Here is a 15,443-nt window from a genome sequence, read left to right on the forward strand (position 1 = left end):
ACCAGAGTGTATAGCAACAGGGCAAGGAGCAACTCTTCGATATTCAAGAAAAAATCTATTTAAGTGGAGAGGATTCCTTTTACGTTTTCGCATTGTGTGACAAATTATTTCAGGGTGTCCATCTAGAAAGGGTCTTACATGACATTAACCTAATCTTTGAAAAATCATAAAATTTCAACATGATATAGGCCTAGTTTAGGTCTTCAACATTCAATGAGTGTTTAACGTATACTGCATTCATTGAAACTGCCTAATGTTTGTGGGGAATCTCTCCTGGCACAAGACATGACACAAAACATTCTAGAAGATTGAAATTCCTGCTTCTCTCTTAGTAATTTAGCGATTATTTGTGAATTTCTATCTGATTTTGTGTCGATTTAATCATAATTTAAAACGTTCCGTCTAATCCTATTCTTAAAGGAGCTAGGTGCCAGTTCAAATGTAGAATGAAACCCAATTATTTTGTAAATTTAGGGAATGCAGCAATATTAATAGAACACATTGATAAGGGAAAGTTTGGAAAATCGGACAATGAGAAGAAGAAGAAGAAGTAAAGTTTAAATGAGCAGAAAGACAAAGCAACGACGTATACTCGAGCAAAGGCTTTATATACGTGATTGATGTAAGCAAATGACAGGATTTCCACTTGCTTGTGAGTGATTAAGAACTAAGGAGCCAAACTTCTCTTTTACAACTTGTTAGAGATTGACTCACAAAACCGCAAAGACAGCATCCTATCGCGAGTCAAAACAATAGATGGCGCCCTTCGGGTAACGGTCAGCTTGGTAGATCCTGAAAATTTCAACCTAACTACAATTTATCTACACGTTAAATCTTACATTATTTTTCTCATTTATTTTGAGCTTTCATTTGAAATTAAACACCAGGGATACTGATATCATTACAATGCCATCCACTACTGGTATTCTGCAAATTACAGCCAAAATGGCTCCCTGAAAGAACTGGAATTCCCGTCCCAATGCTGCCCGTTGGTTTTAATATTGAATGCTATATTTTGGATTAAAAATTCATCCTTTGGTGATTGGTTAAAAGAGCTTCACATTATTATAGGTATTTTCAGCTATGTCAGAGTGTTGGCATGTTTGACACTCCGTGAAGCACTATTTGCAAAATGACGTCACTCCTATGACATCATTTTGCAAATAGTATACTACAGTATTTGCAAAATTATGTCACAAAACAATTTTAAGATATTGTGCGCAGCTTTGTACCGTCACTTTGTGAAATGTAATAATTTTTGACAAAACATATTTTGACATCACAGAGCAATTCTGACATCGCGCACTACGTCGTACCGTCATTCTATGAAATGTTACAATTTCTAACAAAACAATTGTGACGCCACAAAGCAATTTTGACATTGCGCACTGCTTCGTATTGTCACTCTGTGAAATGTAACATTTTCTTACATAGCAATTGTGACGTCATAAAGCAGTTCTGACATCGTGCGCTGCGTTCCTATACATGTACTAGTATGATCGGGCATGCCTGTTCTCGGGGTTCTGCTATCACACTGCTTAGAATGTGTCGAGCAAGGAATTAGAAGAGAAGAAAATAGAGGACTAAGTTAAACGTGCTGACTATCAAAATGGTTGAATACTTGATGAACGATATCAAAGTAGATAACAAACTACTGGGCCTATAGTAGTCGTACAGGGCCCTCACCTGTCCGATACCATTTTCGTGAAAAAGAAACATGAAAACGTTCAGATAATGTCTGTTAGATATAGCTGAATCATAAGTTTGCTCCACTGAAATTCTATATTGCCCACAAAAGTGTGCAAATTATTGACAGCATTAAATGTAAAACAAAAGTAAAATAGATTATCGTTCGTGCTTTTGTGACTCACCCACCAAGACATGGAGCGACAAATTTGCTTGTAAGGAACGCCACAATAGAATAACATGAATAGACAATATAAAATCGTAGTATATAAAGACGATTATCTTAATTTTGTCACTGCTACTGTGCTACAGACAAAAAAAAAAATGAATAAAAACTGTCATTTTCAGTCCGCCCCCCCCCCCAGGGGAAAAAAAAAATCATATTTTCACATTATTGAATCGCCAAAATTCTGGGACTTACTTTCTTTTGTGTTGTGCTTGAGCTAAAAAGATTCTTTTGCAGTGCAATCATTTAAGACCTAAAAAAAATAATAGTTAAGCGTCTCAAACAATACTATGTCTTTCTCACTGACAATGCGTTTTCCTTTTATCTTCGACAAGTTAGTCGTTAATAAATGGTGTAACGTATTTTGTACTATACTTCGTGTTTAAATAGCTACCGCTCCCAGGGACGGTTTGACTGAAATCGGCCAAACGGCATCTACTATTAAAAAGAAGGATTTTAACCTGCTTAATGTGAGATTAGATGTCTACAGTAGGTGTAAGCCACAATGGTTGCAATAACTGTGTGGTAACAGCCAGGAAACAACCAATTTGTTGTATCAATTACGTTGTTGCGGCAACAACTGCAGTCATTGCAGTTTGCAACACTGTAATAAAATTTTCATAAAACGAAAGCTTGGTGAGTTCGAAGTCAAAACGCAACATCCAAAGACAACTTCAAGACTGATGAAATGACTTGAATCCGTACAAAGGAGACAGATATTGAATGATGCTAACGAACACAAAAGTATGATTAATGTCCTGTAATGATTACTTCTGATTTTTCATATTGGCATCAATAGTAATTTAATAGCTACCCACAAAGCGAGCAAACATTCGACCAGTTCGAAAAAGGAACTGACCACTTCGAGATAATCAAATCTCCTAACTAATCAATAATTTATGCGCACGATTCGGATGTTCCGACATCGGCGGATGAAACGTGCACAGCGTGACACTGCATGGGAATTGCGTGTCTGCGTGCGAATGCATCCCGCAAAATTAATGCACACATCTGTATACAGGCTATAAACCTTGCAGCGAAGCCGAGATGGCAGGGTGTAGGGTAGAGTATAGCAGAAACACCCCCAGTGTTTTGTTTTGTTTTGTGTGTTTGTTTGTTTTTTTGAGCAAAATATGTGACACATTTTGGAGAAACCAGGAGACTTGCCTATACGGTGAGGGCAGGCATATAGTGACGGTACACTCTAAGAAAAAAAAAAAATAGGTTCAATTTTGCACCTTTCGTCACACTGGGAGCGTTGCACCGTTACCTGCAGGCCTACAACTTTGCATCTCTCATACCAGAAATGTGCACAGTTGCACCTTTAAAGGTTCTAACTGGTCTGAAAGGTACAACGTTACACCCGTAAAGGTGCGAAGTTGAACTATTTTTCTTTATAGTGTATGGGTTGGCGTGCAAATTTAGTACCTGTGCTGATGGCAGAGAGCTGTTTGCACACCAAGATGAAATTTCTTCATAACATCCTGTGATTTCTGTTATTATAGTTATGTATTGCAGATATAAAGGGGAAAATACAAATACAAAATAGATGTGAAACTCTGAACAAAGTCCGGCACTTCGTGAAAAGTTACGAATTATCGATGTTTTGATTAATTCCATGTGTCGCCTTCTGCAGGTATTGGAACTATGGTAATAGTTAAGACATTTATCATATCAACCAGAGCATCTCAAGGGAATTCATAAAAGGAAAGTCACAAAGCTCAATTTCGAGGACATCGCAATGCAGCTTTGTCAGAGAACAAGGAAACCGTACAGTACTAACATCGGAGAATGTGCCATGTGCAAGCAAAGCAAGTTTTGACAATTCTGATTGCATGACATCATCATCTCATTAAATTCTCCTGTTACCAATGGCTTTTTCATGAAAAGATTTGAACCTTTAAAATCTTTTCTATTTTCTTTTTATTTCTGTTCAAAAATACTGATTTTTTTTTGTTTGTTTATTGTGTAGCTTGCTCCATTTATTTCAGTTATTTGGAAAATACAGTGGATTTTATACTTGATAAGGTAAAGTGAAATGTATTGTATCAAGGGTCAGTCTAAAGTATACAATTAGAGTTTTTCCCAAAGCTTTAATTAATCCTTACAGAAATTGATTTAACCAAAATCCCTTCTTGCTATATTCGTTATTACCACAGAAGGTGCACGAGAAAGAAGTAAGTTTCGTATACTCCCTCCGTCATGTATATTTTGCTTGGGAATTGAACAATATTTGGACATTATTTTTCTGAGACGCGTCAACCCTTTTCGTGCTCAGAGTTCCTATCGGCACAGAAAAGCCCATAGCGCTGTACATGCTGTCCAAAGTTCCTGGCAATAAAATGGTTTAAGTATCAGAGAGACAATCAAAGAAATCCCAAAAGTTTTCTAAGTTCAAGTCACCACGAGAAAGTTGATATTTTTCAAGATACCTAAACTGTTATATATTTTCTTTTAGACAAATTGATAATCCTCTATACAGGGATGCAATGAAAAGCCAACAAAAAAGATGGCGTAAAACAGACGGTGATTACATATCACTTCAAAGTAGCAAATGTGATTTTCCTTTTTTTTTCATACCTTATTTTTCAAACGCAATCTTCATCTTATCACAATTAACAGCGAGTTTAAGGCCATAAAGGACAGCCATAAAGGGTTCAATACCATGGAAAACGAAAAGGGATACTTTATTTTTTGAGTCATCAGTGAAAATTTGAGCCCAATTGGACAATCCATTCATGACTACCGTTATATTCATGGCCGGCGGAACCGTGGGGGCCGTGGGGGCTCAGGCCCCACACTTTTCGTGCACTATACAAAGGCATACATAAGGTGTCATCACTGTGGGCTCCACACTTTTTTTTTAACCCGGAAGTACGTAAGTGGCCCACTTTTGAAAACGCTCCGCCGGCCCTGATATTGTTGTTGTTTTTTGTTTAATTTCAATGCATTTTATATGCCTTTCTCTCTTGGTAGAAAATCTACAGCAAAGATTTTATGATGTCATACCAGAGCAGAAATTGGGTAGTTAGTGCAAAAATAATCTTACACAGCATTTTCTTCTCTTATTAGATAAAAAGTAACGCAGAATTTGCGAAATCAATTTTGCTTGCACAGAATTAATCTTAGTAAACATAATCGTCAATTTTTCTTTCGCGTTTATTCCACTAATTCAAGAAGAAGCAATGATGTAATATGGATGTCAATTACGATCAAGATGTACTAGTACTAGATAATTGAAACAATCTATAACTATTTATAGGCCTATATTATTATCTATTTTATATTTATATTAGTAATTCCGTTGGACATAAATAATGACGGCATTGTTATAGTTGGTGAACATCTATATCTGGACGGATTGTATGATATTCTATGCACCAACAGGAGAATTGTTATTATTGTGACGTCATCATGTATTCTGTAATGTGCATTTATGATTAAGATTAACTTTGCTGTGAATTTTTAACAATTCAATAATTTCTTTTGTCGATTTTAATGATCCTTTTATATTTTGTCGTTGTTCTAGCGGAAGATTTTAAAATCTAACTTGTTTCCTGCATTGACTAACATGTTATTCGAATCAATTGGCATTATAACTGTTCTGTACACATTAGCTTAGTATGAGATGGTTAATCTCTCACATTCGGTCGCTTTCCACCCCCGCGTTCTACCATTCTCTTCCCCGTCTCTGTCTTTCCCTTTCTCTCCCTGTCTGTCTGTCACTCTCGCCTAACTCTCTCCAATACATGGCAATAAATGCGCAGAACGTATTTTTAAAGTAATGATTGCATCTAACTACCCTTTACGCCCATAGATACATGCACAACTCTTTCCATAAATTGCTGCCTTTCTAGTTTCAGCTATGCACCACGTTTAATAAATCAAATTTGGTACTGTAATATAAAATCATCACTCACCTGCAAAACACGAAATGTATCATTGCGCAACAGAACACAATACATGTTTTACTCAATAGTCGTCATCTTTACAATCAACAGGGGCCTGTAAGGGTCACTGTACTGTTAATTGCTATGAAACTCGTCGCAACCAAACGAAAATGAGAGGAAGGGGATGAAAACCCATAAGCACATTATTGCACTTCAGTTGAAGGACAAATACTAACATAAACATATTTCTGTATGGAGGATATAAGATACAGGTATGTAAAACGGTTTTTTTTTTCTCACTCAACTCTGTTTCTGTTGCAATATAATTTATATACTGAATGTATTTCCACTACTGATGTATTGATGATTTGTTTTGTTGTTGTCGTAATGATTGTATTTTGTTCGTGTTTTGTATATGTAAGTTATTTTGTCTAACTGTATTTTTATCGATGTAAATCAGACACAATTCAGCCGTTCGGCTGCGAAGTTTGATCAATAAACCATTCCATTCATTCATTCATTCCATTCATTCATTCATTCAAATCAAATTTATTGTACACTTCCGTCTGTGTTTATTATTATCACAAAACATAATTTCACACCAGAGTTTCAGAACAAGTAACAGTTTTCCCTCCACACATACACAAACTAACATGCACACATCCCAGAAAACGTACACAATAGAATAGTATTCCTACGGTACATAGTAGGTACGCTACACACATAAGCACATATAGAGACGTACATACAATCATAACTCAGTACTACACCTAGTGAATATTTACGTACAAATGCTTTATAAACCTTCACCTACATACTTATATAGAACAACATATAGCTTAACAGATAGTAATATTGATAGTAATGCTAATAAATCCCATAATAATATGGTAATGGTAGTTATAAATATACACCGGTACTAATAAATGATAATTATGTTTATGATGATGATGATTATCATAACAATGAGAATAGTGACAATTCAAAATATCAATCTTCATAATGATTACACACATGACGCTTGCACGATGGACTAACATGTGCACATGAAAACATTGAGGACAAGCGAATATTACACAGACAAAACGAAAAAAAAAAAAAAGTAACGAGACACACATCCAACACTCGCCTGTCGTCAAAAGGCCTACGAAGTACACACTGCATACATAGCATTGAGTAATTTTCTTGCGGTAGTCTAGGTTGCAAACACCACAATTGTGAACATTCTCTCTATTTCTAATTTTCTTAAGAGTAGCAACCTACTGTAGCATTCAAGAGAGAAAAAAAATGTTCGGGTTGTGAGGTCTTCTGTTGAAATTGCCCGAACGAAAACAAACGCAAAGTCAGCATAGAGCAATTCTAGACTATTGCATTCTTAAGAGATGACGAAATTTTTGACAACGTTTAATAGATCTCTCAACTGGAGGTAGAAGTTACTAAGGTCTGAGACAGCAAGACTAGCCGTGTTGTGGTTGAACCCTTTGGTTCGTGACCTGGCCTCCTTATGTCCGAGTTTCTATTTACTGCTCCAGACTAGTCCCTCCGCACAGCACGAATATTTATAGGAATGTAGCACGTATCCTGAAACAACCCGTCTGCGCCAATGGAGTCGTCCGACAAAAATGTGTTGTGGTAGCGTGCGACCATACGTGTAGGTGTGCTAATTTGCATGCAATAAAGGGCGCTTGAAAACGTGCACGAAGACCGAACGGTTTTATGCCACGAAAAGAGTGTGTGGGATTGAGTGTACGTGTGTGTGTATGTCTGTGCACTGTCTGTGTTGGTGTGTGTGTAGAACACGGCTTAGCACAGACTAGCCGCTACAAACATAGGCGTTCTGGGGCTGCCAGTACAGCACGACTGGACTGCCGTGTTCCCAAAATGGCAGGAACAATTTCTGAAGATGATTTGTTAGCACGCAAATAATATCATCTTTCGCACGATGCAACAGCCCCCGAGCACGGAAAACCCCGTGCGATGGACCACGAGGCTGGTCCTAGATTGGATGCGGAAATATGACGACAGTCGAGAAGAGGTAAAAAAGAAAATCTTGGATGTGATTGAGAGGAACGATATCGACGGACTGACTCTGAAACAACTGCGAGCAGACAGCGAAGAAATTCATACACTCTTCCCGTCTCTCAAAGAGCGACTCACTTTCAAAGCTATGCTCAGGGATATTTTCAAAGTAAGTGCAGAAACGACCTACCTCTATAATCGAGTTTAGTGCTACACTTTACATATGCGCGCCCCTAACATTGCCACAAACTTTGTATTGTACCCCAAACTCTTGAATACCGCACCTCCATGCGTATTGCATGCCCTGGATGGCATCGACAAGTAGATAGCTCTAGCGACCACCACCAGCGCAGCGGTGCGTTGCGTCTCTTGTATGTTCGCGGTGTGTGAGTATGATTGTGCTCATGTACACACAAGAGAGGCACTTGGAATCACTCTATGGGGAGATATACTGTATATTATAGTACAGCGACATTTATCGCCCGGTCATGTAAATATAATTTGTTTTCAAGCAAGCTTGTTTAAAGGCACTTTTCTTCACTCGATATTAAATGTACAGTCGAATACCGTATTCCGAAAACTTTTAGAACTCTAAAAACTATAGGCCAATTGTTGCAAAGAAGTATCATCAATGACGGACAAACCGGGGCTTTGCTAACAAAATAAACGACTAAATCCTTGTTGCAGTGGAATTTCTCTTTCATGTTATAATTTGCTCCACAATCAATAGAATATCATGGACTTCATACGCTTTGTTGGTACATTTTAGGTCTCTATCTTTCTCTCTCCCTCACTCTCTCTGCTATTTTATGGAGATACGCGCGGTCGCTATTGTTTTAAGCTATAACTTTCAACCAATCAAATTCAAGGATGACTGCGCACGAGCCAGCTACCAAAGTTTAGCTAATTTTTACCTCTCATTCTCTGTCACTCCCTACGTCTCTGTCAAAGGGAAGAACATACTGTTTCTTGGCCATTGGTAACATTATTTTGTTGATGTACACTGTGTACTGATGTATCGTTTTATGTAAACAATGTGACTGCATACGTTTGGGGAAACAGAACTGGGTGATAGAAACCGTTACGGTGCGACGCATTTCCCCAGTACACCACGTTTACTGTATGTAGACTACACGATCCGATCGAATCCGTATATTTTATCTCAGTGGTCGAGCCATCTACCTATATGTTGGTAAATGAACAACTTTTACTCAGACTTGATAACTAGCCCGACAGCAAGTATATACATATATATATATGTAATTTGAGCATGACAAGCTGATATTAAGACATTCGTAATGTGTACTATGTTTTGCATCATTCTACATTAGCGAATTATGCATTTTATTTGCGTAGGGCCTACATTAAAGGGGATGGCTAGTAACTGATCAGTGGGAATCAGTGGGAATGCTGAGGGATGATTGTTCCAATCCTTGTGGGATACATTTAAGAGTACATTATATATCTATTCTTGTGTGAAAATTATTTGCTTCAGAATGGTCTCATATTCAAGTAATGTGCAGTTTAATGCTTCCAGGTAAGCGTCCATGGTCAGTGACGGGGCATTAATCTGCACATTACTTGAATACGAGACCGTTCTGAAGCAAATAATTTTCACACAGCAGTAGATATATAATGTACTCTTAAATGAATCCCACAAGGATTAGAACAATCATCCCTCAGCATTCCCACTGATTCCCACTGATCGGTTACTAGCCATCCCCTTTAAATGTGAATATTGCCAAATGTGAGTATACCCTTTTTGTACATGTGCCTACCGGTACATGCATTATATTTGGGATTTAAAAAAAAAAACCTGGTGATTGCTTTAAGCAATGATATACATTTTCGACTATTAATATTTCAGAATTACTCCATACAATGTACATAATATTTTGTGAAATGTTATCGCTAAGCAATTATGACATCACAAAGGAATTGTGACACCACAAAGCAATTCGACACTGCAACCTGCTTCGCACGGTCACTGTAGGATCCCTCCACAACATCGCATCAACCACACGACTTCTCGTCTTATTTATCCCCTTCTTTATTCAAAACATAAAACAAGCATTTCTATACTGTATGCCTAATTCTGAGTTTCTGGTTAAAACTATATGGGCCTCGGATCCTCCAATAGCACTATTCACTTTGGGGTTGTGCCCTTCAGTGGATAGTACACATGTATATATAGGACTAATATTTTAGAATCAATTCTACCCATAGTTTTAAAACCAGAAACTCTCAAGGCAAAGTATTGCTGTATACTATAATCATTAGAGGCAGCACACGTATTTGTTTGTTTGTTTCTTCATGGAAGGATTGCTGGATACTTAGCGCTCGCACTTTTGTAAGCATTGTGTTCATCACAACTCTTCTGCGACTGATGTGATTTTGCGCGAATATTCTGGTTTTACGTTGTATTTCACTGCCTTATACTGCAAAGAGTCGTATCTCTGGGGGAAATGTGTACTAGTAATTGATTCTGTTTATTGGTAGGTGTGTTGCAAGAAGTTAATAGCCTGATGATAGTACTTATTGTCATGGGTGTATCGCTGCTTTTTCTTTGATAATTTTTAAAAGAAAAACCTCGAGTGCGAATTGGAATATATAAATAAGCCTCACCTCCTCCCCCCCCCCCGAAATTACTATTTCAAGACAACAAAATAACTACTTAGTACATGGAAAGGCTATAACTTACTTTTAATATCATATGTGCACTTTAAAAGAAAATATCTTCAATGAAGAATTATTATTAACATCATTATTAAAGACTAAAGAGGTGATGATGTCATTACGACATTACCTGATGCATTTTACATGTGTGGATGTATGGTTTCTACTAATTCCACTGTTTAAAAGAACGTGTGACACTTCTTTAATTCAAGAGCGTGATTTTAACGAAACCACTCATCTGTTGTCACTCTAACGAACTTTAATAACCGTAAAATGAGCTAACCAGGCTGCCTGGTAGCATCAGAAACATACGTAACCTCAAAATTTTCCAGTCACGCCATTTTATATCATTTTGTTTATTAACGTTTCTAGACCAGTCAATACAGATGAGTATGCAAATGAGTGAGTTGAGGATTTCACCACTTCAGAACCTGCCATATATACAAAATCTTGATTTCCCCAACTTTTTGTTCCGACGCAATATGCTCAATTCTCAAATCAGGTGTTTTGCAAAATTAGCAAAATTTCACAACTTCATAACTTCTCTAGTTTTTGAACGATTTTGATGATTAATTTTCACTGAGTATACTTGTATATTTTCCCTCTTTCTTTTTAGACTATCTTTTAACTGACCCGAAATTCCCGTTTAATCCAAGAGCGGCAGTGAATTTGTTGCCACGATAACGGCATATTAGCTTTAGTAATTGTGATTCCTTGGAGGAAACAGTATGTGAGAATGACTTACCTGTGCGTGGTAGGTTACTCATCTCGTAACTCTTCAAACCATTATCTCACACCTCGCTCTGCCCTACATGTAATTACTCTCACGTAACAGGGCAAGAATACATGGTCGGATTGTTAATCTCCCTTTATTGTAGTACTGATTAACAACCGATTTTGTTTTATTCTAAAGACGAAGAAACCAATGGTCAGTTGCAAGGCAATGACACCATATAGCCACTAAATCGGCAAAATCACAGTCAAATTGAGACATGAACCAGGTCTCAATTTGAGCGTGATTTTGACCGATATCACTGCTGGAAAAAAAAAACACACCACATGATTATGAAACCTCCAAATTCCGTCTCTTTCTTATTTTTGGCTTGTTTTAATGGAAATTCTATTGTTCGGATTGTGTTTCATGTTTTCCTTCATTCAAGACGTCTTATACCAGAGCGGATCTAGAGTGGGGGGGGGGGGGGGGGGGGGGGATTGCAACTCCCCCCCCCCAAAAAAAAAAAAAAAAATCCGGGGACCATTTTTAAAAAATCTTATCTTTTTCTGTAAACTTGTAATTTTATTTTTTTTTTCTATTTATGGCAATGACCTCTATGCCAAAAATAATGGTGTTTACCATTTTCACACACAGATTTTCAAAAATTCTCCCTCCCACCCTCCCACCCTCGCTCGCTCCGCTCGCTCGGGCTCGGTCGTTACGCTCCCTCGCATACCGCCCCAACCCCCCCCCCCCCTTTATAAAAAGCTAGATCCACCCCTGTTTACAGTCATGTAACTAAATATAATGTTTTCGTCTTTCGTTTCTTATTATACAATATCAATTGACAGTGAAACGGGAATATGTGAATTTCATTCGCCACTTACTTGCATGTTTTGTTTCTCCTTCCCCCCAGGATGTCAAATGTTGCAACAATAATGGGTGTAACAACAACAGCTTCTGTAACCAGGACGCAATGAACCACGCTAAGTCGCCAACTCAGCAACAACCACCGACAGCTGCAGCACAACTCAGCCCCAAATTTCAGAACGCGCACGCGCAGGCCAATCACAAGCACGGCTCAAGCTACCCGCGTAGTGAAGACGCGAATCAGAAGTCGAGTGGTCAAGCGAAGCGTTCGTCTCCTCACCTGCTATCACGGCCAGTTTTGCTTCCGCGACAAGAGTCCAAAGAAAATAACCAAGTGCGTATACACATCATAAGATTTTGTGCACATTCAACGCAGACGGGAGCTAAATCGTTTTCAATAAGCCATTTCGGGGTTTCACTTTGCGTACATGTGAAGAAAAAGGTCATTAGTACCAACAGGGCAATTAGTTTCAACAGGGCATTATGTTTTTGTTTTTGTTTGTTTGGTGTGTTTTTTTAATTCGCTTAGATAAGCATCTCGGATGTAATGATTATTCAAGTAATCCTCATAAAAAATATGATTGGTACTTGCCAGCACAACCACCTGACAGCAAATGTGGTATTTGGCAATGTCAATTGAAAGAGATTTTAAAGACATTCAATGCAAAATAATGAAATGGATGCTTTCCCAGGTGTTAATTAACGGAGCATTCTTTGTTTGAACAGGATTGATGAATGAAATCAAGAAATTATAAAGCAGAGGGGTGAAGATATAGGGAATGAGTTTTCTTTATTTTGTCCCCTCTGTACAAATGTACAGAAGGAGAAGGAGACCAATTGAAGAAAACTCATACCCCATAGTTGATAGAACACCTTAAGACCAAGGCCAAGGATAGAATAATACGAATATATAGTCCCGAGAAGTGCAAAGCTGCTAATGCATTCAAAGGACTTTTCTTTTGTTGTATTGTCATAACTTCAATCACGTTTCCAAATGTTGTTCTGCAGGTTATTCATGTCGACACCAGCCCACCTACATCCCGTGCCAAGATATCGCCAATCGCCGTCTCCATGGTAGCAAACACTCAGTCCACCTTGCCAGCCAGAGAGCGTGACCTTACCTCAGCTCAGATGCAGCGCTTCATCTCACCTCAGGGTCTCCATACCAACCAGCTCCTAACGCATACCTCGCCGCCTGCGACTGCCACCATGTACCCCTTCCCGCCAATCGCAGGTCAGTTCAACGTCTCCGTTGCCAACCAGGCCCTGGCCGCAGCCCTAGCGGCGCGTGGCCTATCGCACCAACAACCTTACCAGCAATCGCAATCCCAGAGTCCTGCAACGGTCGGATCACCAGTGGGTGGCGGATCGAGGCCATCACCGTACGTTCCACAAAGTCATCCGCGGTCATTGGGATCCACTTCGTCCGCTGCTAGCGCTGTGACTACCGCCGCGTCTGCTCCTCAAATAGTATCTGCTGCTGCAGCTCAACAGGTTGTTGAAATAGTGGACAAAGATGACCCGGAATCCCCTTCCACATCTACCTCAGCAGCTGACCAGAACTCTCACTCAGCATCTAGTCCCGTGCCCGTCGCCTTGCCGCTCGTGAGCACTCGGGGGCGCCCCGCTACCAAGGGAGCCATACGTTCTGCCAAAATTTCGCAGAAGTACAGGAAGATTATCCAGCGTATGAAATCGGCTCACAAACAGGTGATTGAGATCCCTTACCCCGCGCCTCTCCCGGGCTTCTCTCAGCTGCTCCGGCAGCAGATCGGACGAGGAAACATCGCTAACTTCCGCTCGCGATTCACCTACGAGTGCGCCCAGTATTACATGAGCCTGAATCCCACTCCAAGCCACACAGAATACCGCAACATCAGCAAGACTGTCGTCGAGAATTTTCCAGTCCTTTCGTCTCCTGACGAAGACGTGCCTTGGGTAAAAATTTAAAACTATTGCTGATTTACATAGTCGCTATGTATACTGAAGTGAATATATTGATTAAAGGATTTTTTTTTTATTATTTATTCACTATAAGTAACAGATGATCATGAAATGGAATACGAGCGCAATGAAAACATCTCGATCAGATAGTATTTGGGGACGTATTCTCCGAATCATTTTTTAACCTTTTTTTTTTTCCTCGTAGTGATCTAAGTTTCTTCGGTGCTTGTTGTCCAAGTAAGCGGTAGATTATTATTATTATTATTTTTTTTTTTGCTGTAACAATTTCTGTTGTAAAAAGAAAAAATGGAGCAAATACTTTCTTATGGAAATGGAGCATATAGTTGTCTTATGGAAGCACCATAATCATCTGAGTAGAATTGCATAAAGTTGGATTTAGACGAATTGTAACAGCTTATAACGGATAACAGAAAATCGCAACTTATAGGCACCTATCATTAGAAGAATGCAATGCTCATTATACCGCTGAATGGAAGCACGAAATCCTATTTCTGTGTGAGTGAATTTACTTGCACATTGTGAGCTCTAAATTTTATGGACCCTTATCTTCGCTTATACCCTGACAGAGAAAGTTCAACAACCACCTGAGCCAAGCTATCCGGAACATCCGGCGCCAGCTCCGCAGCGTGCCGAACTCTGGCTACCCGCCTGCGCAGAAGCGCAAGTACTGGCGCAACCTGGCCTCTCAGGTAATGTGCGGTAGCGCACTCTCCCTGACTCACCTCACTCCGCAGCAACAGCAGCAGCAAATGTCGCAGGTGATGCACGGCTCAGGGCCGTCGACGGACCACTGCTTTGACGAAGGTGAGGGTTCCCTAGACGACAAGGAGGTCATCGTACTCAAGGAAGATAAAGACGACGACGACGACGAGGAGGATGTGGACGACGAGACTGAGGGCTTTAAGGGAGACGACAACGTACTTGATGAAGGGGAAGATGAAGACGATGGGATCATTCCAGCAGAGTGGGTAAACAAAAGGAAATGAAGGGTGTAATACCGACACGTGTATATCTGGTAGGGGGTGGATCATTGCTTCTTCATCTTGTATGATTGCTTTTACCAAATCTGTTAAAATCTTCTCGACAGAAATCCCCTGCCAAAATATTTGTGCAGCTGAAAGTTATGAATATGACATGCCATAACACATGTCGATATATCAATGAGGTGAAACACCATATTATTACACCTTTGTGGAAGTATAATTGGCCATCAGAGGCAGGAGGCATTTTGGTGAATTTCATATAAAGTGAAATTTAATGTTTTTTTTTTGCATTATTTTCATTTCTTTGTTGTCAAAGGGATGCGCGCACTTACGTATTCTAAAAGATTGCATTGGCATGTGCCAAATATCGCTGAAAAAGTTGTATTAAACTTACAGTGCGTTGCACCTTGATA

General features: G+C 39.2%; 1 protein-coding gene across 1 annotated transcript; it reads left to right on the forward strand.

The window, feature by feature from the left end:
• Nucleotides 1-7,744: 7,744 nt before the first annotated feature.
• On the forward strand, nucleotides 7,745-15,033 carry LOC140229239 (uncharacterized). Its single transcript, XM_072309517.1, has 4 exons — nucleotides 7,745-7,990; nucleotides 12,129-12,416; nucleotides 13,091-14,020; nucleotides 14,614-15,033. The coding sequence occupies exons 1-4, from the start codon at nucleotides 7,745-7,747 to the stop codon at nucleotides 15,031-15,033; spliced, it is 1,884 nt and encodes a 627-aa protein (XP_072165618.1).
• Nucleotides 15,034-15,443: the final 410 nt, after the last annotated feature.

Source organism: Diadema setosum, chromosome 5 (genome assembly GCF_964275005.1).
Source record: "Diadema setosum chromosome 5, eeDiaSeto1, whole genome shotgun sequence".
In the NCBI taxonomy this organism is placed as follows: Eukaryota; Metazoa; Echinodermata; class Echinoidea; order Diadematoida; family Diadematidae; genus Diadema; species Diadema setosum.

Bases quoted from the DNA above. Each gene is read 5' to 3' on its own strand.
- LOC140229239 (XM_072309517.1), top strand. From the start codon at position 7,745: ATGCAACAGCCCCCGAGCACGGAAAACCCCGTGCGATGGACCACGAGG. The intron at 12,417-13,090 runs GTGCGTATACAC...GTTGTTCTGCAG, and splicing joins AGTCCAAAGAAAATAACCAA to GTTATTCATGTCGACACCAG. The intron at 14,021-14,613 runs GTAAAAATTTAA...ATACCCTGACAG, and splicing joins CTGACGAAGACGTGCCTTGG to AGAAAGTTCAACAACCACCT.